The sequence below is a fragment of the Mauremys reevesii genome, linkage group 6 (assembly GCF_016161935.1).
Source record: "Mauremys reevesii isolate NIE-2019 linkage group 6, ASM1616193v1, whole genome shotgun sequence".
In the NCBI taxonomy this organism is placed as follows: domain Eukaryota; kingdom Metazoa; phylum Chordata; order Testudines; family Geoemydidae; genus Mauremys; species Mauremys reevesii.
The window spans coordinates 115,008,903-115,036,490 of NC_052628.1; the positions used below are offsets into that span (position 1 = coordinate 115,008,903).

Here is a 27,588-nt window from a genome sequence, read left to right on the forward strand (position 1 = left end):
ATGAATACCCTAACACACTACCACAGGACACAGGAAAAACCACAGAACAAAGGAAACAAAAAAAAAAAAAAGAACAAAAAAAAACATTTGTTCACACAGTGTCACCAGTTTGCCAGACAGTTGTGGAGACCAATTATAACAGAGAAAAAAAAGAACAGAAAAGAAAAAAAGGAGATAGGTCAATAGAGTTAGGTCCATCAATGGCTATTAGCCAGGATGGGCAGAGATGAATGGGAGCCATGCTCTGTACACCACCCTCTGTTCTAGCCTCTGTTCACTGAGGAAAGAGGATGGAAGATGGATGATTCCCTGTTCTGTTCATTGTCTGTTGATGTCTGTTGAAGCTGAAGTGAATGGAATAGAAGACAGGATACTGGGATAGATGGAGATATGTTCTATATGTATAATATAAATAAAATAAATTAATAAAATAAAAAAATATAAAATAAAAAAAATTTAAAGCAGAAAATAGAGAATGAGATCTGATAATGAGTTGTTGATTAAAAATAAAAAATTTAAAAAATCTCTTTTTTTTGTATTTGTAAGTTTGCCAGTCACAAATCTAGCATTGCCAGTCACAAAAACAACATGCACATGCATCTCTCTGTTGTTCACCATGTGTTTGTCATGTCCACCACTGTTCTATGTCACGTTTCACCCCTGCCACCTGCCACAACCACCCTGCTGCCACACCTGCCTGTGTGACCCTCCCACCCACTCCTCCTGACCTCAGTGTCAGCTCAGTGGGCTCAGCTCAGTGAGGCTCCAGCTCTCAGTGAAACTCCTCCTCTGCAGCAGCAGCTGCTGTCTCTCACCCACAGCTGTCTATCAGAGACAGCCAGTCTAGGCAGGCAGCCTGTCAATCTTAACTTCAAGCTCTAGCTCATTAACAAAAAAAAAGACCTCAGGTCTCTCAGCTCAAGTCTCTCTCTCTAAACAGGAGAGAGGGACAGGGCAGAGCCCACACCAACCACCAAGCAGCCCACACTCTCTCACCACCCAAAACCTCCACCTCCCCACCTCTCTCTCTCTCAGTCCTCCTCTCTCTTAGCAGAGCAGAGCATAATTTAATGACCAGTGTGGAATTGGTTGGAGGTTTTGTAGGAAGTGAGGTGAAGTGACAAAGCCAAAGGGTGTGGCTTGCCTGAGGCTGCAAGCCCAGACTGACAAGCCTAGCTGAAAGCCCAAGGGCCCTGAGAAAGCCCTGGGCCCTGCCCTGGGCCTAGCAGGCCTGCTGCCTTCAGCTGCCCCCCCAGACTCAGCTCCCCACACAGTTCTGCAGCCCAACAGAACACCAGCCAAAACTGATCACCACCAGCCAAAATTGATCACACAGGTCACTCAACCCACCACCAGCCATCCTTGACCACCAGGTACTGGATCAGTGTCCTGAAAGTCTGCTGTGTTCATCCTAACCCTTGATGGCCCTGTCCACTCCCTCCCTGGCACATCCTCCTCTGACCACTTGGGCAGTCAGGATAATCACTTGAAATTATTAGGTAGGCCAATATTGCTGAAACAAATATGCTGACATTGTCATAAATAGCAGCTGTATGAGGAGGCTAGTCTATGTTCATATTTTTCAAACCCATTATGCTTTCTCAAGTACGAGTATTTTCTTGTCTACTGTGCATGCTTCTAAAGTGTGTATTAATGTTTCAATTTCAATTCAAATTTCCAACCAACTAAATTGGCAACACTGCATGTAACTGGGAGGGGAGGTGTTGGGGAAATTCGGGGGGGGGGGGTACACTCCTCCTAGGGGGGGTCTAGGGAAATCTCTGCCCATCCCTGTCCTCTCCAGCCTCTGGCCGACTCACTCCTCGCTTGTCAAACCACCACTGGAATTGCTTGTAGAGAGCCGAGAGGAAGGGGAAATGATGCAATGTAGGTGGCACTCTCTCTTCCCTGCCCCTTTCTTTAGCCCTCCCTTTCCGAGGTATTCATTCTTCCCTCTAGGCAAGCGGCCAGAGGAGACACCTTGGTACATGGCTGGCTCCTTTGTCAAATGCATTCCACTGTGTAGGTTAGTGAGGGAGGGACTCGAGTCAGACTGGTTACTGATACTGGGGCTAGCAATTGGACAATGCTTACGCTGGTGTAGTGTCTAGGAGAGAGCACCTTGGGGCTGCTTCCTGCCATCCTTTGGACTGTTAGAACTCAACAGTTTTGCCTGCATGAGGTAGCCTGACATGCTCCTGTGTTATAACGGGAAAGAGGGATTGTAAGAGATCCCTTTGCTATTGTTTAAAATAGTTTGGTCATTAAATATCTACTGTGAAGAGAGACATTCTTGGTTATAGCCAATCACTTTCTGGGGTTGTACAATCAAATGCAGACTTATTGAATGCCCTCCTTTGCCTGGAGGGAAGGGGGTTGCAACCTTAACACAGGCTAGCAGAGAGAGGCTCGTGGTGTGTACTCAAATGAAAGTTTGCAGTAATCACCATAGCAGCTGGTAGTAAATGAGGTTAAAAACCTAAATATGTCAAGGCATGCTGAGATCAAGCCTGATTCTTAATTTAGGGTCCAGATTACTATACTGAATTTTCAGCACCTAGAGATGATTCACACAGGATTAGACATTGCTGGGCTCTAACCAGCAGAAAATCCCTCTAGAATAGTAAGGCTTTGCAGTTTTTAATGCAGTTAAAATACCAGCATTATTAACACTGGAGATTTAGCTCAGTTTTGCCAGCTACTGTATGATTTCCGAGTACTCATGTGAGTAGGCTGTAAAGCATGAGTCATCTCATTGAATCCTGCCAGTTAGACAGAAAGACTTAAACAACCTTCACAATGTGATATAGCAAGTAAGACTGTACTGCCAGTTAGCAAAGAGCCATCTGAATGAATGGAAAAACTGCCCCTTTGGGAAGCCAATTCTTTTTTACCTTTTTTTTTCTGACAACTGAATATAATTTTTCCCTTCTTCTATGAAGTTTCCAAAATAAGCTTCTAGGGTCAAATCATTTCCCTTTGCTGAGACAGGAGAGGTTTGGCACAGGGCACTAGGGGAAGCGATTTCTCTGTACACTACTGCAGTCTCAGGATTGCAATAGTCCCTATTGTTTCTGCACCTTCGGTTTGCAGGAGGGTGTGGCCAGTGTGTCTGCAGCATGGTGGTTCCACCAGATTCATACTTAATCTTTTCTAGTGTGGTTCTACTCTGCAAAAGTGGCATTATGGGGTCCCATGTTTATTGTCTCTGTAATAACCTCTGTATCAAATGCACTCAATATACGAGTAAAAAGATGTTGTTTTCTTCAGACTTCCAGCCCTTCAGACTCAACCTGAGCTCCCAGGGCCAAGCTGGGTTCTTTCCATCTTCTGCATTGTCACTAGCAATAAAGGTTCTGCCAGCCAAAATGGGCCTCCCACTGCATCTGTGCAACAGCACTGCCCTCCAGCTATGCCCATAGCTATACCTCCAGAAGCCTGGGCTTGTCAGAGGATTGGCACAGGTGTAGCTGATTGGACGGTAGTGAACAATGCTCCTGCAAACAGAATCTGAGGCTCATTCCACCTTCCCTGTCCACAGCGCTAAAAGGAGCCAATGGTAGCATCTGCTTATTTCTATCAATGAAGTGAGCAGACAGAATTCTGAGAATGGTTGAGTAAGAAGGTGCCACGTTTACATAATTGCATTGCTCAGTAAAACGACTCTTAACCCTTCCTACATGGAGAAGAGCAGGGAGCCCCTGTGGAACTGCTCTATCCAGTGTGCTGAGTCCCAGGCACTCTGCAAGAGTTTCTCAGGTTCGTGGTTAAGCACTGGTTCCACTGCACCTGGGGACCTCAGGAACCAGGGAGGTGGGTACAGATCCTGTTTGTTCGTGCGAAAAAAGGGAGGAGAGAGTTGGACGAGCAATCTAGAATGGGCACGTCTGACGTCCTGAGCTGTACTTTTACTAGGCTGTCTTTGCCCCTTTTTAGATACATTTTAAATCAACTTTCTCCAGAAGACAATTTTCTGCTACCCTGCCAGTGAAACTTATATGGCCTGAAATGTCAAGAATGTGCATTTACACTCTAATGGAAATACCAATAACTTCACCTTTTTTTAAAAAAAAAGCACAGATGTGTAATATATTGTACAAATTCTTAGTCCTGGGCATAGGATTTACTAGCTTGAATAGTGCCATTGAAAACAATAAGGTTACTCAAGTGAATATGCCTGGCAGATTTTTCATGATCAGGCCCTTAACTCTATTTATTATTCTGCACATAGGTCCCAATCCTGCAATGACCTCTGGGAGGGCACTGGGAATCAGGTTTAAAACGAAAGGAAGTATTTTTTTCATACAGCGCACAGTCAATCTGTGGAACTCCTTGCCAGAAGATGTTATGAAGACTAAGACTATAACAGGGTTAAAAAAAGAGTTAGATACGTTCATGGAGGATAGGTCCATCAATAGCTATTAGCCAGGATGGGCAGGGATGGTGTCCTTAGCCTCTGTTTGCCACAATCTGAGAATGGGCAACTGGGGATGGGTCACTTGATGATCACCTGTTCTGTTCATTCCCTCTGAAGCACCTGGCAGTGGCCACTGTCGGAAGACAGGCTACTGGGCTAGAAGGACCTTTGGTCTGACCCCGTATGGCTGTCTTATGTTTGTTATATGCACAAAGCTCATTGTGGCATCAGGGCCACAGTTTGCAAAGCTTGTTGGGAATAAAAGAAGCTGTATTATAAAAATGGTATTTTCTATGGTATGGTTTGAGCTGTTAAATTGGAGCCAGCCTTTTCCTAATGATAAAATGTACTTGACATTTACATAATTTTTTAGCTAATTTTTTTAGCTTTGAGACACACACAGAGTGGCCAAGTATTTACCTGTTGGTGTTACTAGGTTAAATGTCAGTTTGATGCATTATCAAGAGAAGATCAGTAACAATATACGTATCTTAGAGCAATATTATTATTATTTTTGCCTCTAAAATATTTGTGTGGGGATGGGTAGAGATATGGAACTTAAGGTGCGAGTGAGCTCCACGTTAAATTGGTTTTAGGAAACTATGTAGGGCCTGATTTTCAAACATGCAAAACACCCATGACTTCAACTAAAGTCAGCAGGCTCTATAGGTGCTCAGCATCTCTCAGAAGTCAGGCCAACGGGGTTCAGAAATCACCAGAAGGAAAAAGTAAAGGCATGCCTCCCTGCCAGTGTGTAAAGATTGAGCCCATTAGAGAGTCCAGATTCTATTTAACTGGCTCAGGAAGTCCATGGAGTTACACCAGGTGTAAGTGAGAAGCGAATCAGACCCCATGTATCTCTTCTTCTATAAGTGTTATAATTTCACGGGTATATTCTGATTAAGTAACCTGTGGGGAGGTAGCCAATGGCAAGTTAGAGAATACAGTGATATACTCCGGAGAACATAAACATAAACTTAATCTCTCTTATTTTTAGAAGAAGAACTCAGGTCATTTAAATTCAATTTTGTGCCAAATAAAGATGAAATTTCAAGTTATGTGCATTCCTTCTCGGTAAACCTTTCTTGCAGTTGTAATAGCCTTTAGTTTAAAAGTAAGACTGCACTGCAAAAAGGGATACTGTCAAGTTAGCTTTTTAAGGATTTACATTTTTTAGAAAGTGTTTTCAAACTTACATATTTCTTTTCAGAGTTTTTGCTTCAGAGAATGTTCTAAGAATCCCTGTAGTTTGGCTAGATTTGCCGTATAACTGCCATTATTAAAGCAACGTTGTGGTACCCGTGTCAGTCTCAGGATATTAGAGAGAGAAGGTGGGTGAATAAAAGATATCACCTCACCCATCATGTCACTCTAATACTGAAAGCAGGGCAATGGGGAAAAGGTTCCTATAACTCTTGCTGTTCGGAATCGAAAAACTGAAGTGCTAAAAGAGTTGACGTACTCCTTATTTTCCAACTGGTTAAAACAGTAGACTGGGGCAGCAGAGTCCTGCGTTCAATTCCTGGCTCTGCTATAGATTTCTGGTGTGAATGTAGGCAAGTCACATAAAGTGAATTCCTGACCATAATTTAAGTCAAAGGGAGTTTTGCCAATGACTTTCACGGAGATGAGGATTTCACCCACAGTCTCGCTGAACCTGAGATGGGAATAATAGTACTTTCCCACCTCATAGATATATTACGAGGCTAAATATATTAACAATTATGAGGTGCTCAGATATTACGGTAGCTAGAGTAGATCATTTGACTCTATCTAGGTTCATCTACAGATTCTTTCTTGAAGTGAGAGTTGGTTGATTTTTGTTTTGGGTTTTTTTGTCATTAATCTAGAGTTGTATTGAACATTTGACTAACTGGACCTCTTTTCCAGCTCTGGCCAAAGAAGATTTTTGTTGCTTAATTAAAAGTGAAAAGGTTTGGATAACAAGATAATAATAGAAGATATACCAATCTTGAAAGGTCATTGAGTCCAGCCCCCTGTCTTCACTATCAGGACCAACTTTGGCCCCAGATCCTTAAGTGGCCCCCTCAAGGATTGAACTTACAACCCTGGGTTTAGCAGGCCAATGCTCAAACCACTGAGCTATTCCTCCCCTCTATGAACACTGACTATAGATGATAAAGTCCAAAATAGTGTTCACAAGTACTGCAACTATCACAACAAATGAATTTTCATTTGAATTTTTAAGTGAATTTGCTTTCACAGTTTTTGCTAATTGTAAACATTCTGGTGAACAAGTTTACTGGCAAAAATGCAAAGGTGTTTGCTGGAATAGAAAACTTTATGCAAACATTGGATGCTAGCTGGAAATGCATATTTTGAATTAGTAAAAATGAGCATTCACATTGAAATCTTAATTCTAAATATTATATTAATCCAGTCAGAGAACAGAAATATATCAATACCATATCTAATTGTACAATGAAAAACTAACTCCTGGAGTTTCAGTATCAAAATAGTTGCAACAAACTGCTTAGAAAAATATCTACAGTCCAAAAGCTATGTGGAGGAATTACTTGTGAACAGTTTCTAAGTTTCTAGCTCAGTTATGTTCCATTTCCTTGCTTTTCTTTAAGATATCTATGCCAGCATTGTATGGCTCTGAATTTTCCCATTCCGCTATTGAATCTTTCTGTTTGCTTAAGTGAATGAAGCATCTCTCCCATCTCAGATTGTCTATTTTATGGCTGCACGTGATGCAAGGGGCCGAGAAACCATTATAAAATCTATTAGACAGTTTAATGCTTGCTTGGCCAGATGTAAACTCTGCTGCACTCCTCAGCAGTCTTTGGGCTTGATCCTGAAAGGTGCTTGGTGTGGATTGCCACGGACTCAGGGGGCGAAAAAAAAAATGCAGGCTATTTACCAGGCTGCACGTGGCAGAACAGATTATATTGAGAAGAGATGCAAGGAGAGTGTGTGTCCATGACTGCAGACACACACACACACACACACACACACTTAATCAATTTAAAATTTTTTTTTATTGGGGGGAAGGGGAAGGGGGTAAGAGTGTAAGATTAAATAAATTAATGATACTTAAAACAAACACACACAAACTAAAATATCTATATAATAATATAATAAGACAAAGATGCAGCATTTAGTAATAACTGATACTTACAAATACAAAAACGAACGACACGACTGAACGACTAAGTGAAACCGTGAGTGAGAGAGGAGAGAGGAGAGAGAGGAGCGGGTGGGGGATCAGGCAACACACACACATACACACACAACACACACACACATACACAGGACAGTACACACAACACAACATTACATCCATTTCTTTTCTTTTCTCCTCTCTCTCCCACACTGCACACACATGGCATATAACATACCAATGAGACACATCATAGAAGTGGCAAAGGGTTTGTGTGTTTGTTTGTTTTTGTTTGTTTCTGTTTGGCATGTGTAGTTAACACCATGTAGTAAAAAGGTGCCTTAAAAGGGAAAAAAAAAGAGGAAATGCATATTGTCTTAGAAGAATGTGTGACAATGAATGAAAACAGAAGAAGAGGCCAGGGGCCTGGTGCAATGGCAAGTCAGAACAGGATGCAGGAACTCATCTCAACATGCCATGCCCCTGCCCCTGGCATAAAACCCCGAAAAACCTAAACTCTCTAAATCCCCCCTCATCCCCACCCCGAGAGGGGGTGGGCTGGGTGGAAGGAGCGAGGGCGGCTGAAAACTGTGAATGCAGGCTTTTTTGAATTGAGACAGCAGAGAGCAGAGAGGAGAAGAAGAGAAGACCAAGGGACACACAGAGGACAAGAATAGGATTTGGATTTGAACAAAAAAGTCACAAAAAAAATTGGACCAACAAAAATGACTCTTTTGACTTCTTGAACTTTTGAGGTGAATAACAAGGTTGCAGGTCTTTAACAATTGAGGACAAATTAGGAGAAGAAGAAAAGAAATGAAGCAGTTATCAGCAAAGCAAAGCAAAGTATAATTAAAAAGATTTATGAGGAAGATTGTTGTTACAATTATTGAATTAATGTTTTATTGCAAGATAATTAATTAATTTTAGAATTGCCTAATTGTAGTAGCAGCAAGCATTTTAAGCAAGCAGACATCAACAACACATGATCATAACACATAATATAACCAACACAGACAAGAAAAAGAGGAGGGGAGGAAAACAAGAAGAAAAGCAGAGTAAAAGTAGTTAGGAGTGGGTTAAGTTAAGAGGTATTAGAATAAGAACAACTCCACATAGAACAATTAGAATAAGTAACAACCCAAGGACTATTACCAACAAAACCAAGACTGAACCAACAAAAAGATGCTGGAACTAACTAACTTCTTAAAGAAAGATTATTAAAGGAAGCCTGAAGCATTAAGAGAACTGGATAGAAGAATAACAATTAAATTGATTAATTAATTACACAAAAGATAAACAAAAACAAAACTAAAAAAAAGTATACTGCACATACAAAATATATAAAATTATAAAAAATTGTAAATAATTGAAAATAATTAAAATTAATAGAAATATTTAGGTGAGAACTGAGTAGAGAAAACAAGACAGAATCTTCTGGACCTGACTGTGACAGGACTGGTTTGCACCCAGTCCCTGCACCAGTTTGTAGTCACCAAGTTTGTAGTCCACCCTCTCCCCAGGGGTCCGTGGGCAAAAAGGGGAGTGTGTGAGGGAGAAATACAAAACCAAAAAAAAAATAAAATAAAAAAACCAAAATAAATAAAAAACAAAAATATTTAATACTTTGAGAGGGTATTTTGTATGATTTTATTTATGTTTGGGATGAAAGTGATTGTTGTTGAAATTGTTTGAAATAAATTGTTTAAATAAATATTTTTATTAAAATATTTTAAAATTATTATTTATATACATAAATTATAAAACATAAACAAAAAAATAAAAAAAAAAAAAAGAAATAAACATTAAATTAAAATTTAATTATATTTAAATGTTTTTTATATATTTTTTTTTTTTTTTTAAAAAAAAAAAAAAAAAAAAAAAAAAAAAAAAAAAAAAAGAAAATTTAAAAGTTTGCATTTGCATGTTGTTGCATGTTTTGTTGTTGATATATTATATATATGTATATTTATATTTTTGAACTTTTGAACTTTGCACTTAAAAAAAATAAAATATTACATGAATACCATGATTAAAATTTTAAAATAGATTGTAAATATAATATATTTTTATATATATAAAATTATATTTAAATAAAAACAATAAAAAAAAAAAAAAATAAAAAAAAATAAAAATAAACAAATAACACACACAACACAACACACACACAACACACACACAACAAAAACAAAAAAACAAAAAAAAAAAAATAATAAAAATAAAAAAAAAAAAAATAAAATAAAAAATAAAAAAAAAAAAAAAAATAAAACAAAAAAAAAAATATAAATAAAAAAAAAAAAAAAAATAAAATTTAAAAAAAATATATTAATATTTTTTGAATATATTTTTTTAATTTTAAAAAATTTTTTTAATTATTTTATATTTAATTGTTTTTATTTATTTATTATATGGAAAAAAGAAAAATATTGAAATTAATATTAGTTAGTAGTTAGAAAGAAAGAAAAAGAGAGCACAAGAGTGTTGCTAGATTTAAAGTTTTTAATGTTTTTTAAGAATAAAGAAAGTTGTTTTAAATTAAATTTTTAATTTTTTATTTTAAATTTTTAATTTTTTTTTTTTTTTTTTTTGTTTTTTTCTTTGTTTTTTTTTTTTTTTGTTTTTTTTTTTTTTTGGGGTTTTTTTTTTAAAAAAAATTTAAGTTTTAAAACAAAGAGTGAGAAAAAGAAGGAGGGGAGGGAGAGGGCAAGGGAGTGGAAGGGGAGGAAGTGAGGGTGAAAGATTAACTCTAAGCAGGTTGAAGTTAGAGAGGTGATTAAGCTGACAGTTTTAAGTTCTGTTAGTTTAGTATTCAGCCTGCTAAGGGGCTGGAGGGAGATTTGGAGCTGGATTTAGAGTATTTTCTCAAGGAGGGAGGGGGGGGGTTATATGGGGGGGGGGGCTTTTCTTTCTGTCTTTTTTTTCTGTCTTTCATCTTTGGCATTACTTTTTTTGGTTTCATTGCCTGTTTTTCCCTGCGTCATTGAGCCTGCACACTTGCTGCCTTGGTGGATTAGCACAGACAAGGGCCTTGCAGCCTGAGTGCATGCCAGGACAGGGGAACATCCTCAGAGTTTAGGTTTTTGTTACAGTAGTAAGGCAGCAGAGTATTTTTTAGGGATTATGAGTTTTATCCATTAGATCTTTGTTGAATTTTTAATTTAATTTTTAAACTGGTAATGGTGGAACTGTTCATGATGGAACTGTTCAGCACTGCAATGTCCCTTGCATCCTGCATGGCCCGCCTGCATTGCTGCACACTGCGGCATGGGCCGCCAAGCCAAAATGCAGGCCAGGCTGCAAATGCAGGCCTGTTATTTACTGCAGGCGCAATGCAGGCAAGGGGCCAAAGTGTTAGAGAGCAGACACACACACACACACACACACACACACAACACACACAAACATAACACACTTAAACTTATTATTACACAAAGTAACAACACACTAAATTACAAAAAAAATGAATTAAAAAATATTATACAATAAAAAAAATGCTAACTAAAATAATGACAAAAAAAACAATAAAACTTAAAACACAATATACACAAATACACTACAACAACAAATAAAAACAACGCACAAAAAAGATGCAACATTTAGGCAAAGCAGAGACTGACTAAAGGAAGCGGAGAGGCTGGAGGAGAAGAGGTAGGTACACGATATACACAACACACAGAGCTGTACAAGACAGGATACACAGGTATACACAGTATACACAGTCATCTCCTCACACTTCTGCCTCTGGCAGGCAGGCAGGCCAATGAGCATATACAAGGCAGGTTTTATTTCATCAGGCTCACATCATAGACAGGCAACACAGTTGGCTTTGTTTCTGTTAACACAAGTTAAGTCACAGGAGCAGGTGGGGCAAAACCTGTTTGTGTGTTTGTGACTGGTGAAACAGCAGTCAGGCTATGTTTGTAGTAAGGATGATTAGTGAAGAGGCCAGGGCAAAACTGGTATGGCATGCAATACAGGATGCAGACAGGGATGAGGACTCAGAAACAAACTTGGCAGCCTCAATTTCCATTGAAATCAATTGGAGTTGCGTGTTCTCACTAGTGGGATGAGACTTTGGCTTAGGCTAACTTTATGTGAAAGATGGAACATGAGCAGGACATGCAGTTTGGGGCAAGTAAAAGACTGAAAATTCAACAATTTCTTGTCCTCTGTGTGGAGTGCCAGAAATTATATTTTTCCAGTATTTATTAACTTGGCCCCAGATTTCAATGCCTCTTGTTTCTGGGTTTCTAGATGGACATTTTTGAGAAGGGGAGAAATGCTGTGTTTTGCTATTGATGCCAATGGAATCAAGATTTGGCTCTATGAACGTGGAAGGTTTGATAAAACTTCTCAATATTCAGTATTCTCAATATTCACTCTTCTAAACTAGCTTGAAGCTAGTAGAAAACAGGGATTTCTATTAGCCACTGGACACTTAGCGGCTACCAGTAGCCAGGCAGAAGCTAACAAAGAACCAATCACACAGTTACTTTGTCTTTAATACAAGGAAAGATTATCAATCTTAGGCCCTCAAGTGGGTTTCTTTGCATCTTTAAAAAGGAAGATGCATTTGAAATAGTTCAAGAATTACATTAAATCTGATCAATGTGTGTGGAAGATTGGACTCAGTGCCTATAATGCTAGTTTCAGATTCAGGCTAAAAATTATAGTTAGAGGTTTTTTTGGGTTTTTTTATTCAGTCCATCAGATATAAAGATTTGTACATGCACTTGTTTTAGATTTAAGTGTCAACATGTTGAATTTGATTGTCAATAGTAGCAAACTTGCCTGTTTAAAAAGCTGTTTTATCTCACTGTAGATTTGAGGTGCATAGAGATTTTTTTTGCCCTATTATTTTAAAGACAGCATTTTATAGATAGAGTGAGAAGAGAGAAGGAGCTTAAAAATTAATGCTATGTTGAGAAGTGTCTTTTAGAGCCTATAAAAAGATGATTTATCAAACTTGTATATGATTATATGCCTTTGTAAACATTTTTGTATAAGGAACATATAGAAATAGGTCTCAGCTCCTTTATTTGTAGAAAAAGAACGTGTTATGTTCTTATTTAACAGTACACAGTTACAACTGTTGAAAACATGTAACCTAAAAATTGCCTTTAATTTCCTTTTCCTTAGGAAAGGAGTTGTTGATCCTATAACATGGAGGATTGCCTTCATACCTCTTCTGAAAACCTTTCCAAACTGGTCAGTTGGGCCCACAGCCATGGGACCATCTGCAGCCTCATTCCAAATCTAAAGCACTTGCTTTCTGAAGGTTCTCATGGCAACCTGACAGCTATGTGGGGCTGTAGCGCAGGCCATGCGTATCATTGGCCACTGACTGCTACCTGCAGGGCTGGGTCCCAGGAAAGAGTATGTTTCCAGGACAACAGAAGCTTCAACTCGGACAGTCCCAGCATCATAGGTGTGCCCTCGGAGACGCAGACTAGCCCAGTAGAGAGGTACCCTGGGAGATCGGTGAAAGCAAAGTTGGACTGTAACAGAACCAGGGACTCCTGTGATTTCTCTTACTGCAGTGAGCCTTCAGAGCTAGATGAAGCCGTGGAAGAATACGAAGATGAGGCTACCCTCTTTGACATGGTCTGTGAGTCCTCGGTGACAGATGAGGATAGTGACTTTGAACCTCATACCCAAAGATCTCAAACTATTTCCCGCAAAAGGCCTGGAGCGGGCCAATCCTCATCATCTCTTTCAGGCTCCCAGTCTCAGGTCATCGATGAAAGCAGTAACAATGTGATCGTCAAAAAGATTAAGCAAGAAATCCCTGAAGATTATTATATTGTGGCTAATGCAGAACTTACCGGTGGCATTGATGGACCTGCATTATCGCTGACGCAGATGTCAAAGCCCAAGCCTCAAACTCATGCTGGGCCTTCCTATGTTGGCCCCTCTAAGCCCACCCCCCCTGTAGCGCCTTCTCTCAGTGCTGAGCTAGACTTACAAAATGTGTCTGCTTCTCCCCCTGTCATATCGAGGCCTGCAGTTCAGAAGCCTGCAAGAGTAACTCTGGCTTCCCCAAACAGAGGACCAGCTAGCACCCCTACAGCCAACCAACAGGTAGCGCTCCAGATGCCAGTCAGTACTTCCAACTCCAGCAAACAGATTAGCATTCCTTTATCAGCCCTGCAGCTCCCTGGACAAGAAGAGCAGGCTGCTTCAGAAGACCTTCTCCAACCCGTGCCAAATCAGGTTCCAGCTGGCGAAGTAGCATTATCTCCTTCAATTAGCGCGGAGCCAGAAGTCAGCTCTAGTCAGCAACAACCTAACACTGCTGCTATCATCACCGCTGAGGCAACAGCACAGTCCATACCAGGTACGAAACGATGGAAAGCTCATACTGTCATGCAGGGAATTCAGTCATTCTAATGGACACATTTCTAAGCCAAGAATTGCAGCTGAGAAAGTGAAATATTGATCATGGTCACCATAGGTTACAGGAAGGTATTACTAGATAAATCAGTAGATAAGCACTCTACATTGGAAGGGTGTTAGGAAAGCTTTCATTTAATAGAGCCCATAAGCACTTGATGTAGGATAATGGTAATCCAGGGATACTTCATAAAGGAACAACAGACTTTTTCTCTAAAACAGATAGATCTCAAAGTAGGTTACATTTGACAGTCACATAGTTCTGTAGTGCAATATCTATATGGGACAGTATGCCACTATCTAGTTATATATAAGGAGTTTTGAGACAGAAAAGCAGACTGTTTGGTTCATTTGCTACATCAGAAAGATAAAATCTTAGTAAGAGCAGCCTACAGTAGTGGCAAGAACTTTCCTCTCCCTTCCTAATTCCTATCAAGAGAGCTGACATTTGAAATGCAGAAGCGGAGGAGAGGTGTAACAGTAATGGCTGGAGGGAAGTTTGTCCTATTATAAATCTTTATTACGTTTTTTCACTAACTTGTAAATCACAGGAGAATGGAGAGAGAGAGACATACCTTTAAACCTTAAAGTAATAGTGCTTATACTTTAAACCAAGTAAAAGAGATTCTTTCCCATTTTTAGTGAACATTTTATTTTCAATGTATCCTTGTGTTTCTTTGTGCCTCCCTCTGCCCTCAATGCAATGATGATAAGTCTAACCAAATAAGTATTATAAAAACATAAATTTCTCAAAACAACATATTTCTGTTGATTAATCTTTTCATGCCAGCAATTCTGGAGGGAAATCAAATGCTTTGCATGGGGAAATCTGGTTCTCAGCACCAGGTTATTGAACAGTTAGATACTACCTGTTACACTGTGATCTTTAATGTTGTCGTGAAACAAAATGTTAGCTGTATGTTACATTTTCAATGTTATTCAGTGAAACCCAGCAAAGCACCGTAAGTTAGAAAATGCAGAAGTTAGTGTTTTTCATTTTGCAACCAGTGACTCTCATTTGTCCATTAGACACTTCCTCACAGCAGTCCTGTCATGTGTAAATTATTTGATGGGGATCCTTCTATAAAACCCCAGCTATATTCAGATCTGGTTCTGTAGGTTAAGTCCTAGGGAGATGAATTGGTGGGCAGAGGTCAGACGTGGTAGTCAAAGGTTCACGGTAAATTCGTTTATCACATAGTTCTTCAATTCATCACCTTCACACATGTTAGCAAGCCAGGTTCTGCAGTCAGTGATAGCTGTGGAATTTCAGCTTGCTGAGCCACAAACTTCAGTGGGTGCATTGGTATAACCCAGGGCAGAATTTTACTCTGATGTGTGTTATCTCTGAGATTCCTTTGTTTTCTACAGGGTAGTAAAAATAATTTCAGTCTGCTGTTGCCAGCAGTTAACAGAGGAATGACTTGCAGCTGTCCTGCCACGGGCAATGTTTTCATCAGCTCTTAGAAACTAAGCAACCTCAGGCCTGGTTATTACTTGGAATGGAGACTGCTAATGAAAATCTGGATGCCGCCCCTGAAGTGCTGCTGGTGATTCTGTAGGGTGACACCTTCCTCCATGTGAATCATTTCTGAACTAGTGTCCCAGGGGGATAGAGGTCTTCTCTAGGACAACAGTTCCCAAACTTGGTTCGCGGCTTGTTCAGGGTAAGCCCCTGGCGGGCTGCGAGACGCTTTGAGCAGCTGTACCTGCAGACGCTCCAGGTAAATAAAGCGGCTCATGGCTCGCCAGGGGCTTACCCTGAACAAGCCCGTGAACCAAGTTTGGGAACCACTGCTCTAGGATAAGATGCAAAATCAAAGCTTTCATTAAAGATATCACAGCACTTTTTGGAAAGGCAGTGATGTTATCTTAGTTTCCTAGTAATTTTAGCTAACTAAAATATTGTACACTTCCTGTCTTAACTCTTATGTAGTATTCCTATATGCTGTTAAACAGCTTCCATGTTCCACCCCAGATGTTACTGCATTTCAGCAAAGGGTAAAGGGGTTGCTGTGTAGGTAAGGCTTGATCCTGCAACCCTTAGTCGTGCCAGTAATGTATTGAATTCAATGGGGACTTCTCATGTGGGAAAGGAGTAACTGGGCTAATAAATGTTTGTTTGAACCACACATTTGTATTAATAAGTGTTTGTACCAAAAAAACCATAATTCTGCAAAGATGACCGAGCTGCTAAAATGTGAGACGTGATTTTAAAACAGAGTGGGGTTAATTGAAAAGTGAAAGAGATTCCGCACCTATTGTAAATTTTTTAGGTTGTCTCCGGGCTGGATTTCTTAACAGAGAGTGAGTCACTACAAGCGGTAAATGATTTCACATGGAATTTGAATTCCACTAAATCGTGACAGGAGGATTGTCCAGCCTATGTGACACTTTTCTATTCTAAACTCATTATAAACCAGCAGCAATATAACTTTTTACTCAGTAGGGAGAATGAATTGGATTTTGAAACAGGAATCTTTGCCATTGGTTTATAGACTCACTTGTAGTGATAGTTTCTTAACAAAATATTAGTTCTGTAATATTAGTTTTTAACTGAAAATAAGCATGGAGTTAAAATTCTGTCTTTTCCCCAACAAATGCTTCCTTATTTCCAAAGTAACATCTAAGGCCCTGATCCGGCTAAGATTGGTGCACATGCTTAACTTTATGCACTGCTGATGTCAGTGGGACTAACTCAGTGTGTAAAGCTAAACACATGGGTGGGTCTTTGCAGGATCAGGGCCCACACTGGTTAGTTGTGATTACTAGCTGCAGCCACCACAGTGAAGACATATTGATTAACATATTCCTGTAACAGGGTATGCACTCTTGAGCAATTTTTTCCAAAGATTATAGTACATGCTCTGCAAAGTAAAAAGGTTGATAATGATATGTTTGGTAGTGGACTGGATTCGGATCAGGCTTTAAAATGCGTGGGTCATACTGTTTTTTACAGTTCTTCCTATCTACACCATCCATCCAGCCTGACTGCCTGCTTCAGACCTGTGAACAGGCAGAGGATTGAAGAATTTAATATTTGCACAAGATTCTTGTCCATTGTACTTCCTTGCTTGCTCATAAAAAACTTGGTAGACAGAGTAGGGCGGCCAGTAAAACATGCAAACTTGGCCAGGAATCAGAATAAAAAACCTCTTCCTGCTCCCACTGAATTCAGTGATAAAACTCCCATTGATTTTATTGGTATCAGGGTACGGCTTGTGTCTTGTAGATGGAGTGATGCAACTGGGATTCAACTCTTAGGTCTTGAAAGCCCTCAAACTTGTCTCTGCTTTAACTAAGGTTGTGTTTTTTGAACAGATTTAGTTAAATCAGCTCAGTCCCCTGGGTGGAAAACTCTTAAATCAGTTTTAAAATGTCTTAAATCAATTTAGCTTAATTCATTAAGGAATCGGCTTAAGTTGCATCAATATAAGCCCGCTTGAAATCAGTTTGTGTGTCCACACTGGGGTTTTGCACTGGTTTAACTTAATCTAATTTTAAAGTGATTTTAGTTTACCTGGTACAACTTTCTATATAGAGAGAGGACCAGATTTACAAAGATATTTAGGCCCCAAAAAATGCAGTTAAACATTTATTGGGATTTATAAAAGCACTAGGTGCTAACTTGGAATGAGTTCAGGGTTCAGTCTGAGGATGGTGGCTTATGTTGAATTAATTTCTTAAATTTTATAGTTTATTTTTTAAGCATAACACATAGGAACTCCTCTATGTGTTTACAAGTTAAAAATAAAAACCGATTACTGTAACCTGCTATACTCATTAACTCTAGGCAATTCTCCATCTTATGCCATGCAAGAAATGGCTAACATCTAGGATTTTCTTGTGGAGCCACTGAGGGAGCAATGTCAGAGAAACCAGTCCTCCCAGAAAGATCTTTGTCACCTTTCCTCTTGCCAATTCCTGACTTGTCCTTCAGGCCAGGAACTGGCAAGGGGAAGGTCTGTTGCACTGCTGAAGCTGTAATGCAGGGGTCGGCAACCTTTCAGAAGTGCTGTGCCGAGTCTTCATTCATTCACTCTAATTTAAAGTTTCGCGTGCCAGTAATACATTTTAACGTTCTTAGAAGGTCTCTTTCGATAAGTCTATAATATATAACTAAACTATTGTTGTATGTAAAGTAAATTAGGTTTTTAAAATGTTTAAGAAGCTTCATTTAAAATTAAACAAAATGCAGAGCCCTCTGGACCAGTGGCCAGGACCTGGGCAGTGTGAGTGCCACTGAAAATCAGCTCGCGTGCCGCCTTCGGCACCCGTGCCATAGGTTGCCTACCCCTGCTGTAATGTGACTAGGAAGCATCAGGCTTTCAGAGGGCAAGGCGTGGTGTGGCGTGGCGGGATGGCCTCTGGGAGAATATAGCTACATGTGGGAAAGGTCTTGTTTACTTGCTGGAGGGCAGGGAGGGAGCTGTAGCTCAGAGGGAGATGTAGGGAGGTAGCAGTGCTTAAGACGAATGACTAGTCTTCAGTACTGCGTTGGAGAATGCTCAGGGTTTGTGTGTGTCCTAGGAGTCAACAATACAACATTTTAATTTATCTCTTTGGTCAGACACTATCCGAGCAACATGAACACAACAGAAGAGGGTTCCATTAAGATTCATTGAGAGCGTTTCACATTCAAATATACTAACTGGGAAAAGGACACTAACTGGGTGAGGTTCTCTGGCCTATGTTATGCAGTATGTTATGCAGTAAGATCATAGTAAAACCTCTGAACGGTAAGTGTGATAATGAGATTTGTCAGCTCCATGGCAAATCCTATCCATCCTTCACCAGCCTGATCGTGGTTACAAAGTTGGGTGCTGCTTTTCCATAAAGGTAGAGTCAGGACAAGGAATCCCGCCCTCTGGCAGCGGCCTCAAACATCCTTCCTCCCCACATGGTTACCAGAAATTATCTACAAACCAGAATGTGCGAGAGCCTACACTGGATCTGTGCACAGCTGCACTGGCCCTTAGGGAGCTTTGGGAGGCATCATGCCTCAGCTCTGAGGTGCGCAAGGGGCGTTGGCCTGCTGCACCATCCTTTGCAAGGCTGAAGCATGCTCCTTGTTGTGCATTTGGCTAATCTTGCTGTCCCGTGTGGGTGTACTGCCTTCTCCTCATTCCAGGGGGTGCTAGCAGAGATTCCTGGATTCTGTATATGCTCTTTATATCCTTCCCTTGCCATGCACAGCTTATGCTGTCAGGTCCCCACAAAAATCATGAGATTTATAAAAATATAACACATTTTTGTTTTTTTTTATTTGCTTTTGTTTGTTTGTTTGTTTTGTTTTTGAGCTGTTCAGGGACACATTTTCAGGCTTTTCTCTGCAACCAGAAGGACTAGAAGCGTCCTTTTTATATTAAATGAAAGCACATAATCACATGACTCCAGGATCTGGGACTTTCAGAGAAACACCAAATTATCACAAGACTTATGATAAAATCACAGGAGCTGGCAACAATATGACAGGGTCTAGCCATAGACTGACACTAAACTAAATCATAGGTTCCCCTTACACTGTAAGTACTATTTTATCAGGATATTTTAAGAATATGCTCCTAATAAGCAGAGAAGGCTCCTCCTTGCATGGGTAAGTATATATGCGTATGGATAGCTCTTTGGGAGACAGAGGGTCAAATTCATCCCTGATGTAACTCAGCTGAAGTTAGTGGAATTATGCCAGCGGTAAATGTAGCACAGGGTGATCAATCATGTGAAAGTTACAAAACCTGATTTAAAATCCTCTCCGAACACTAAAAAAAAACCCTGCTAATAGATCTCTGTAATTATAATTTTACATGGCAGAATTGATGGCTTTTGGCTAAATCAGTTGCTGAAGGCTGCCTCTGGGGTCATATATTGCTGAAAGTGGTCAAATGAACAATTAAACCACTGTTGTAGATGAGTGAGACAGTTTTTCTCTTAGCCTTAGAGTGAAGAGATCAGAGGCCACTGGCAACTCATTCAACATCATAATTTATTTTGATTCTAGCTCCATAGCTGAACTAAAAATAACTTGAGCAGAGATAAATAATTTTAAAATACAGTTGAACCCTGTTATGTCGCCGGCCTAGGGGTTTGCCAAAAAGCGTCGAGATAACCGATGATCGAGATAAACAAAAACCAATATGGCGGCAATACATTAACATGTGCTTGAAATTTCTTTATGTACATGATGTGTCCAGTTTTCTCTTAACACCTCCAGACATTTTTAGAAGGGAAAAAATAAACAGAATAGCTACAGCATGTTATCCTTCGCGGCAGGCGAAGCGGGGACCGGGTAAGCGGGGCCGGGCGGGTGGGCGGCGAAGCGGGGACCGGGGATGCGGGGTCGGGCGGGCGGGGCCCGGGGAAGCGGGGCTGGGTGGACGGGCGGGCGCGGCGGGACCGGGAAGCGGGGCCGGGTGGGCGGCGGGACGCGAGAGCCGGGCGGCTGGGGATGCGGGGAGCGGGCGGCTGAGGACACGGTGGGTCGGGGCGCGAGCCGGGGCCGGGGTCCGCGGCTGGGGACGCAGGGCTGGGCGGCCGGTGAGCGGGCGGCTGGGGCGCGGGAGCTGGGCGGCTGGGGCTGGGGGTCGGGACGCGGGAGCCGGACGGCCGGGGACGCGGGCGGAGCCGGGCGGCCGGGGACACGGGGCCAGGGCAGGAGTCGCGCGGTTGGGGACGCGGGGCCAGGGCAGGAGTCGCGTGGCCGGGGAGGGATGCGGCAGGAGCCGGGCAGGGCCGCCGCCGGAGTTAGTAGTTTACCGGTAAGTGGCAAATTCGGCGCTCTTCTGTGCTCGAGATATTAGGGTTCGGCGAGATTAAAGAATCGACATAACCGATGAGAAACCGATAAGACAAAGAGGGAGTTTGGCGGTTCCACTTCTAAAACGTCGACTTAATACGATTGGCAAGTTAACCGAGGTCGAGATAAATGGGTTCGACTGTATACCTCTGTGTTTGTAAAAGCTGCAAAGACCCTGCTTACATGGAAGAATAAAATGAAATAATTATCCTTGAATCATCAGAAAATCCAGTAAGTTAAATTAACCTCCTCCTACATTACTATTGGCCTCTGATCTACCAACACTGGTTTCACTGCTTGAGTCCCACCCATAGCAAGAATACACTTTGGAGATTACATATAATATTGCTCAGCAGAAGATCAGGCGGTGTATTTTTATAAGCACTCCGTATGTTTATGTCCCAAAGCTGTCAAATGATAAATTAATGTTTTGGGGCCTTAAATCTGGAAGCTCTGCTTCTCAGGCTGACGTTTGAATTTGTCAGATATTGTGAAGGGGGGACCAATTTGAAAACAAAACAGGAAAATATTAAAGAAAATGTATTTCACCCTTGAATAGTTGTATTAATATATTGTTTATGTCCTCAATATCTACAACATAGCAATAGAAGTTTAATAATAATAATACAAAATTATGTATTATTATGATGTGCTTCCTGCTATAGGTATTTATGGTGTCATCAATGTTTGCAAGAGAATCCTGAACTCAGCTCTCAGCAAGCATTATCAAATCTTTTAGTTTACTTTATAAATGTATCTATTTCAATTTTTAAAGTTCCATATGTATTTTCTTTGGTCAAAATTCACCCCACATAAGGAAGGCTCATATAAAACCCTCTGCAATGCTGACAATCAGCAGTGGAGTACCCACACAAAAGGTGTCATGAATGATACACGGAATCACAGCATACCTTAAACAGGAAGCATTTATTAAAGAAAGCAACTGCAAACTACAGGTGCAAAAATAGGTTTCTACACCGCTTGAGTTCTGCCTTTGTCTCCTTGGTTTACCATAGATCACACCCTGTCTGGAACTCTGTACAGCAGAGACATCTAGTGGCTGTATAATATATTGCAACATATAAACATAGACTGGTGTCTTCACACCCTGCTCAGCCCTCAAGTGGGCTGGCATGTAAGCAAGGGGAAACAGCAGCTTGGAGATATGCTGGGACCATGGAATCTGCAATCACACAGATCCAGAGGCCAAGAATTCTGATGTAATATCAGCAGCTACTATTATAGCTTATGAGGGTTCTGTGCCTGGAACGGGGAAGGGAGTTGAATCTATGCCCCTACACCCTCATAGACTTCCCTACAGTTTTTGCATTTATTTTCTTAAAACATATTTTCAGTTCAACTTCAAAATGGTGACTGTCTCCTGGGGAATGTTCTCTGGGTTCTAAGGAGAATTGTTTTAAACACAGATCCACACTGCTGAGAATCTTTTAAATGAATTTTTAAATGGAGGTTTTCAGATGAAAAAACAACAGCACATAAAATGTCAAATGAGAATGTATGAAAGGAAAATGGGCCGTTTCAACAAATTGTGTAGCGATGACACCTAATGTAAACTCAAAAAATACCCCCACTCTGGCACAAATGAAAAAAGAAAGGGGGGTGGGGATAAAAAGTAGAGAAGAGGAGTAGTAGAAAGCAACCATTTTTGCAGAACCCATATAAACCACTTTGTGCTCTCTCTCTGCCAGCTCTGCAGAAGGTTATCTAACAAATGTTATTGCTAGGAACATGCCAAGTCTTTAACGATACTGATACACGCAGGAAGACAACAAGACTCGTATGAATTCCAAATCCATTGAAAACACAGGAGAAAACACTGGCGAGAGCCAGCATGTCTGGGCTGGACACTTATTTATTTGTTTTGTGGGGTGAGAGGTCACTTTCTATTCAATGTGATGCTTTCGGATAGTGCTCAGTGTTCCACTTAATACTGGGGCTACCCTGGTCTTACCAATTGTGGTGCCCAAAGCTAGAGAGAGGATGGGAGGGGTCCGGTTGTGAGGTTCACTGTTAGCGGAGCAGATGGGGGGGACAAGACAAGTGAGGCAACAAGCCTGTTTGGGATGCCTAGCAGTCACTTGCTTTGCTGGCCCCCTCTACCTTAAAATAGGAACTGCAAATAGGGTCTGCCCCAAAGCCCATTGACATCAATGGAAGAACTCGCACTGATGTCTGTGGGTTTTGGAGCACGCCCATACTTTGGCAAACGTGTGTATCAGCGAGTTGTCTGGTTTTGTTGAATCCGAACACTTTCAACAGCAACGGCGTCCCAGGGGGCTGTGCTTCCACCTGTCTCAGTGACGAGAGAAGGCCACTTTTACAAGGGCTCTTCTACAAAGCCAGGGCACCGTGAGCTTCCAGTACTTCCGACTCCCTTTTATATTCGTTACTTGGCTTGTTAGGGAGCTTGCTCTAGCTCGTCTCCCTGTTTGTGCCCTTGCACCGATGCCAAAATCCACATATAAAATCAAATGGAATTCTACCCATTGCCCAGAGTCTATTGTTTTCTAGGTGTAGGTACTAACAAGAAAAAGATTTGCTGAAGAGAGAAAATATGTTTTTAAAATTAGTTTGGGAACACACAACACTCCCAAGAAACCTGGTAGCAGATTTTTTTTTATCACCTCTGATGCAATCCAGTGTATTGTTTACTGAGGGCCCCAATTCAGCAAAGCATTTAAGCATGTGCGTAAGTCCATCCTTGTTCAATACAGCACGCTTCATGTTAAGCACGTGCTTAGGAGTATTTCTGAACAGAGATGAGGTGTTGTCTGGAGCATTACAGGTGAGCTGCATGGCAGGAACAAATTGAAGTGTTTATTTCCTTAATTGCTCCATTATAAAGTCAGACTCGTGAACTCTCTTCACCAAATCTTTTGTTTTCTCCTGCTTGTTCTGTCAGATGCCGCCTCTTTTCTCCTTTGTGAGGAGAGAGAGCTGCAGCTCAGGTTACGGCCTTGTGACATCCCTGTTCAGGTCCCCAAAAGATCCTCCCGGGACCCTTCAGAAAAGAGTGAGAAGTGAGAACCTGACCATTCAAATGAACAAAACCAAGCAGAAAATAGGTATGGAGATTGTTACTAACATCCCAGTGGGTCAGTAAAGGGCAAAACCAATTTCTTTTTGTTGTTGCTTTGCAGTTCATCTGTAAGTTGAGAGACATGGGTAGCTGAGAGAGCCTCATAAATAAGCATTAACATCCACGTGTTTTACAGTATGATGTCTTGAAATGTTAAGAGTAAGTGTAAAATCCTGACCATATTGAACTCGGTGGCAAATTTACTATTGACTTCAGTGCAGCCAGGATTTCACCTTGGGGGGTGTGCCCACACTGCCGCTGATGGTGTAATTTCTAGCTTGGGTAGATGTACATGCACTAGCTTTGACTGAGCTTTCGCATTAAAACTAGCAACATAGCCACAGCACCTCGGGCAGCCGCTCAGGCTAGGCAACCAAGCACGATTTCTTCCAAAATCCTAAGTACATGAGTGTTGTTCACCAGAAAGCAACCTTTGTGGCTGATGGCTCATGGAAACTCCATTAGTCTGTTAGTTACAGAGGCAGCTCCCTTTTTATTTCAAGGGGTAGGGGTTAAGAACATAAGAAGGGCCATATTGGGTCAGACCAAAGGTCTATCTAGCCCAGTATCCTGTCCTCTGACAGTGACCAATGCCAGGCACCCCAGAGGGATGAACAGAACAGGGAATCACCAAGTGATCCATCCCCTGTCACCCATTCCCAGCTTCTGGCAAACAGGCTAGGGACACCCTTCCTGCCTATCCTGGCTAATAGCCATTGATGGACCGATCCTTCATGAATTTATCTAGTTATTTCTACAACAGTAGTGGCTACATAGTGCCTAAATTGACATGACATGGACAGCTAGCACCACTCCCTTCCAGGACATGACATTTGCCATGTGTTTATAAAAATTGACTCAAAAAATGATTCAGGGACACACTGATCATAGTCAGTTTGTCCCCTCCTGGAGAAGGGTGTCTTCCCCGGATGACTGACACATGGGACCTGACTTTTAAAAAGTCAGGTATGCAATTGTACATGCACAACTTAGCATATAATTGTTCACCTCCTATGCACATGCAATCACTATGATTGCACCCTTGTCCCATAATATTAAATGGGATTTACATGACAGCTCATTGGCTTTTAACATTTATCTTGAAATATTTGCTGTCTTCTCTAATGAATATCACAAAAGCATTATGTTCAAATATTCTTTCTATTCTTGAAAAGAACAGCCACTGTTTTCTTATTTCCTTTGTGTGGATACTGGAGTCTCAGATGCCATATGTAAAATTACTCTGGTACCTTACATTAATTAGTAGCAATTTTCCAAGATACGATTCTATCATATCTTTTGGCCTACTTACAGAAATTAGCATCTCCGTACCCATTAGGGTTATTACTTTCTCGATAGATGGTAATGAATGTTAAGCTTTGCATGTAGGGCCTAATTCATTAGCATGTATGTCTCCATTTCTTTGCAATGTATTGTGTTCATTTTTATATTTTTGTACCGTATATCTTTGTTTGAAAGCTGCCCTTGATTAGTAAGAGTTGCCTCACAATGCCGTTCAAGCCACAGAGGACAGTATGTATATTTAATAGAGGACACTGCCAATTTAAAGCCACAGGGGGAAGTAATGAAATTAAATAAAATAGACCCTGCAGGTGAGATCCTTGCTCTGGCCTCTTTATGCTGGATAATAGGAATACAGCGGCAGAAAGGGGGAAATAAAAGCCCTGTTTCTGGCCACGGGAGGGATTCTTCCAGTGCAGACACTGCAGAAAATAACCATAAGGATACCCTTTGTGGACAACCCCCCCCCCCCACCACAAGCCCAGGAGCAAGAGTGGTGTCAGGAGAGGTGTGTCAGAGCAGGGATCCAGCCCCCAGGGCTGTCTAAGTTGTACTGGAGGCCTCTCCAGCCCCTGAAACAGCCAGGGATTGGGAGAATGCAAAGGTGGCTGAAAGCTGCCTTATCCCTCTCCTCTCCTGGGCTGTAAGTGCGAGGCCCGGCACAGAATCTCACCTTGCATCTCCCCTAAGAAGGTACACAGTAATTAGTCGCCTTAGAGTGACAGTATTTTATCTTCACGTTTCGATAAATAAGAGACCGATTTTATGTCAAAGCCTGGTCCCACTGAAATCAGCAGGAGTTTTGCCATTGACTTTGGTAAGACCAAGATTTGACTATATTTAACCCTCGTAGGTCACCAAGGCCCTAGTTCAGGAAAGCACTTAAATACATGCTTAAATCCACCCTGTTCAGGAAGGAAAGGATCTTAAGTATGTACTTAAAGTTGAACCTGTGCTCAAGTGCTTTCCTGTATAGGGATGCTTTCTTGACTCTGGGACTGAGGGCTTGTCTACACTTGAAACGCTACAGTGGCATAAAAAGTTGGATCCAAAGTAGCAAGGTTTAAATCTAAATGCAAAGCACATTTTGAGTAACATATTCTTATTCCAACAGTTTTGTTGAACTTTTACCCTCTTTTTTTTCTGTTTGTTGCAATTTTACAGAAATGGTTGAAGTAAAAATTATTTTCCCTACAAACTACACTATCACCATATTGAAATATTTTAATAGTTCTAGATTTTTAAAATTAACTACATTGTAATAGAACATTCTATTCATTTGTGAGGAAAACATACAGCAAACCTTTCAAAATTACATGCTGCTATTTACACAGGATATATAATAGAGAAAATTACCAGTGGAAATTGAACTCAAAAGTCCAACTGGAACATTCTGCAGGGGTGAGGCTTCTGGGTCTGATGGGAGCAGCTAAGTGGAGTTTGCAGGGGACAGCTGCCCAAATAGGCTCAAAACTGTGCTCACAAGATTTTCGAGAGCGGGGACTGAGGTTTGCAAATGGTGCGGACTTGGAGCTCTTGACTCTGCTCAAATGGATTTGAGCTTTAGGCCTATTGCATGAACCACCAAACAGCTGATCTACAGATAATGACTTTTGATAACTAATGAGCTGGGCTGGATTAGAACCACTGACCTGCAGGTAAAAGATTCTGTGTTTAATCATATTTAGGCCAGTTAGTGTGTTGGCTACATTTTACTCTCAGCATGCACCTATGGCTCCCATTCACAGTAATAATAACAGTAGGGCACATGGAATGAGAGTATATATGCCTATACATTGAATAAACTTACTGTAGGCTTTACATTAACAATAACACTGTATTCTGCTATTGTTTTTCAGTAACTACATATGCATGATGAAAACAACCCTTCAAGCTAAACATATAACCGTTGGGGTAATACTTAACCATTAATTTGCTAAAATATCTATGTACGTGTGTAATTATTTTGTTCTGTGTTTGTGCAGCACTTCACACAGTGGGATTCTGGTCCATGACTGAAGCTCTTAGGTGCTACAGTAATGCAAATTAATAATACTATTGTGATAGCACCATAGGCACGCATGGCACTTCAAAGAATGAATAAAGGCAGACTGCAATCTAAATTAAGACTCTTGACAGGAGGAGATAACGGCATAGAATTGGGGATAGAAAAGAGGAGGGAGAAAGCAAGAATATGGAATTATGCAGTCGCTAAGGAAGCTAGGATGGGACTTTCAGAAATGCCTAACTCTTCTCCAGTGGGAGTTTTGCTGTTGACTGCAGTTATGCCAATGCTGAGAACTTTTGCTAATCTTCCCCCCCTCTCCCCGTGTCCTATGTCTAGGTGGTGACGCTTTTTACAAAGTGAATATTGTTTGGATTTGATGTAATGAAACACATCTGTATTTTCTAATTAGGGCTGTCAAGCGATTAAAAAAATTAATCATGATTAATCA

At 40.9% G+C, this 27,588-nt stretch overlaps 1 protein-coding gene across 9 annotated transcripts in view; it reads left to right on the forward strand.

Moving 5' to 3' along the window:
- Positions 1-27,588, forward strand: part of KIAA1958 (KIAA1958 ortholog) — a 132,112-nt gene that overhangs the window by 55,178 nt on the left and 49,346 nt on the right. For 8 of the 9 annotated variants that reach the window (XM_039545235.1, XM_039545234.1, XM_039545229.1 and 5 more), the window contains one exon: positions 12,684-13,881. In XM_039545235.1, coding sequence (XP_039401169.1) covers positions 12,708-13,881 — 1,174 coding nt within the window. In that variant the 5' untranslated portion in view covers positions 12,684-12,707. Of the gene's footprint in view, positions 1-12,683; positions 13,882-27,588 lie in introns of those variants that run through there. The other variant, XM_039545238.1, reaches the window with a different exon arrangement.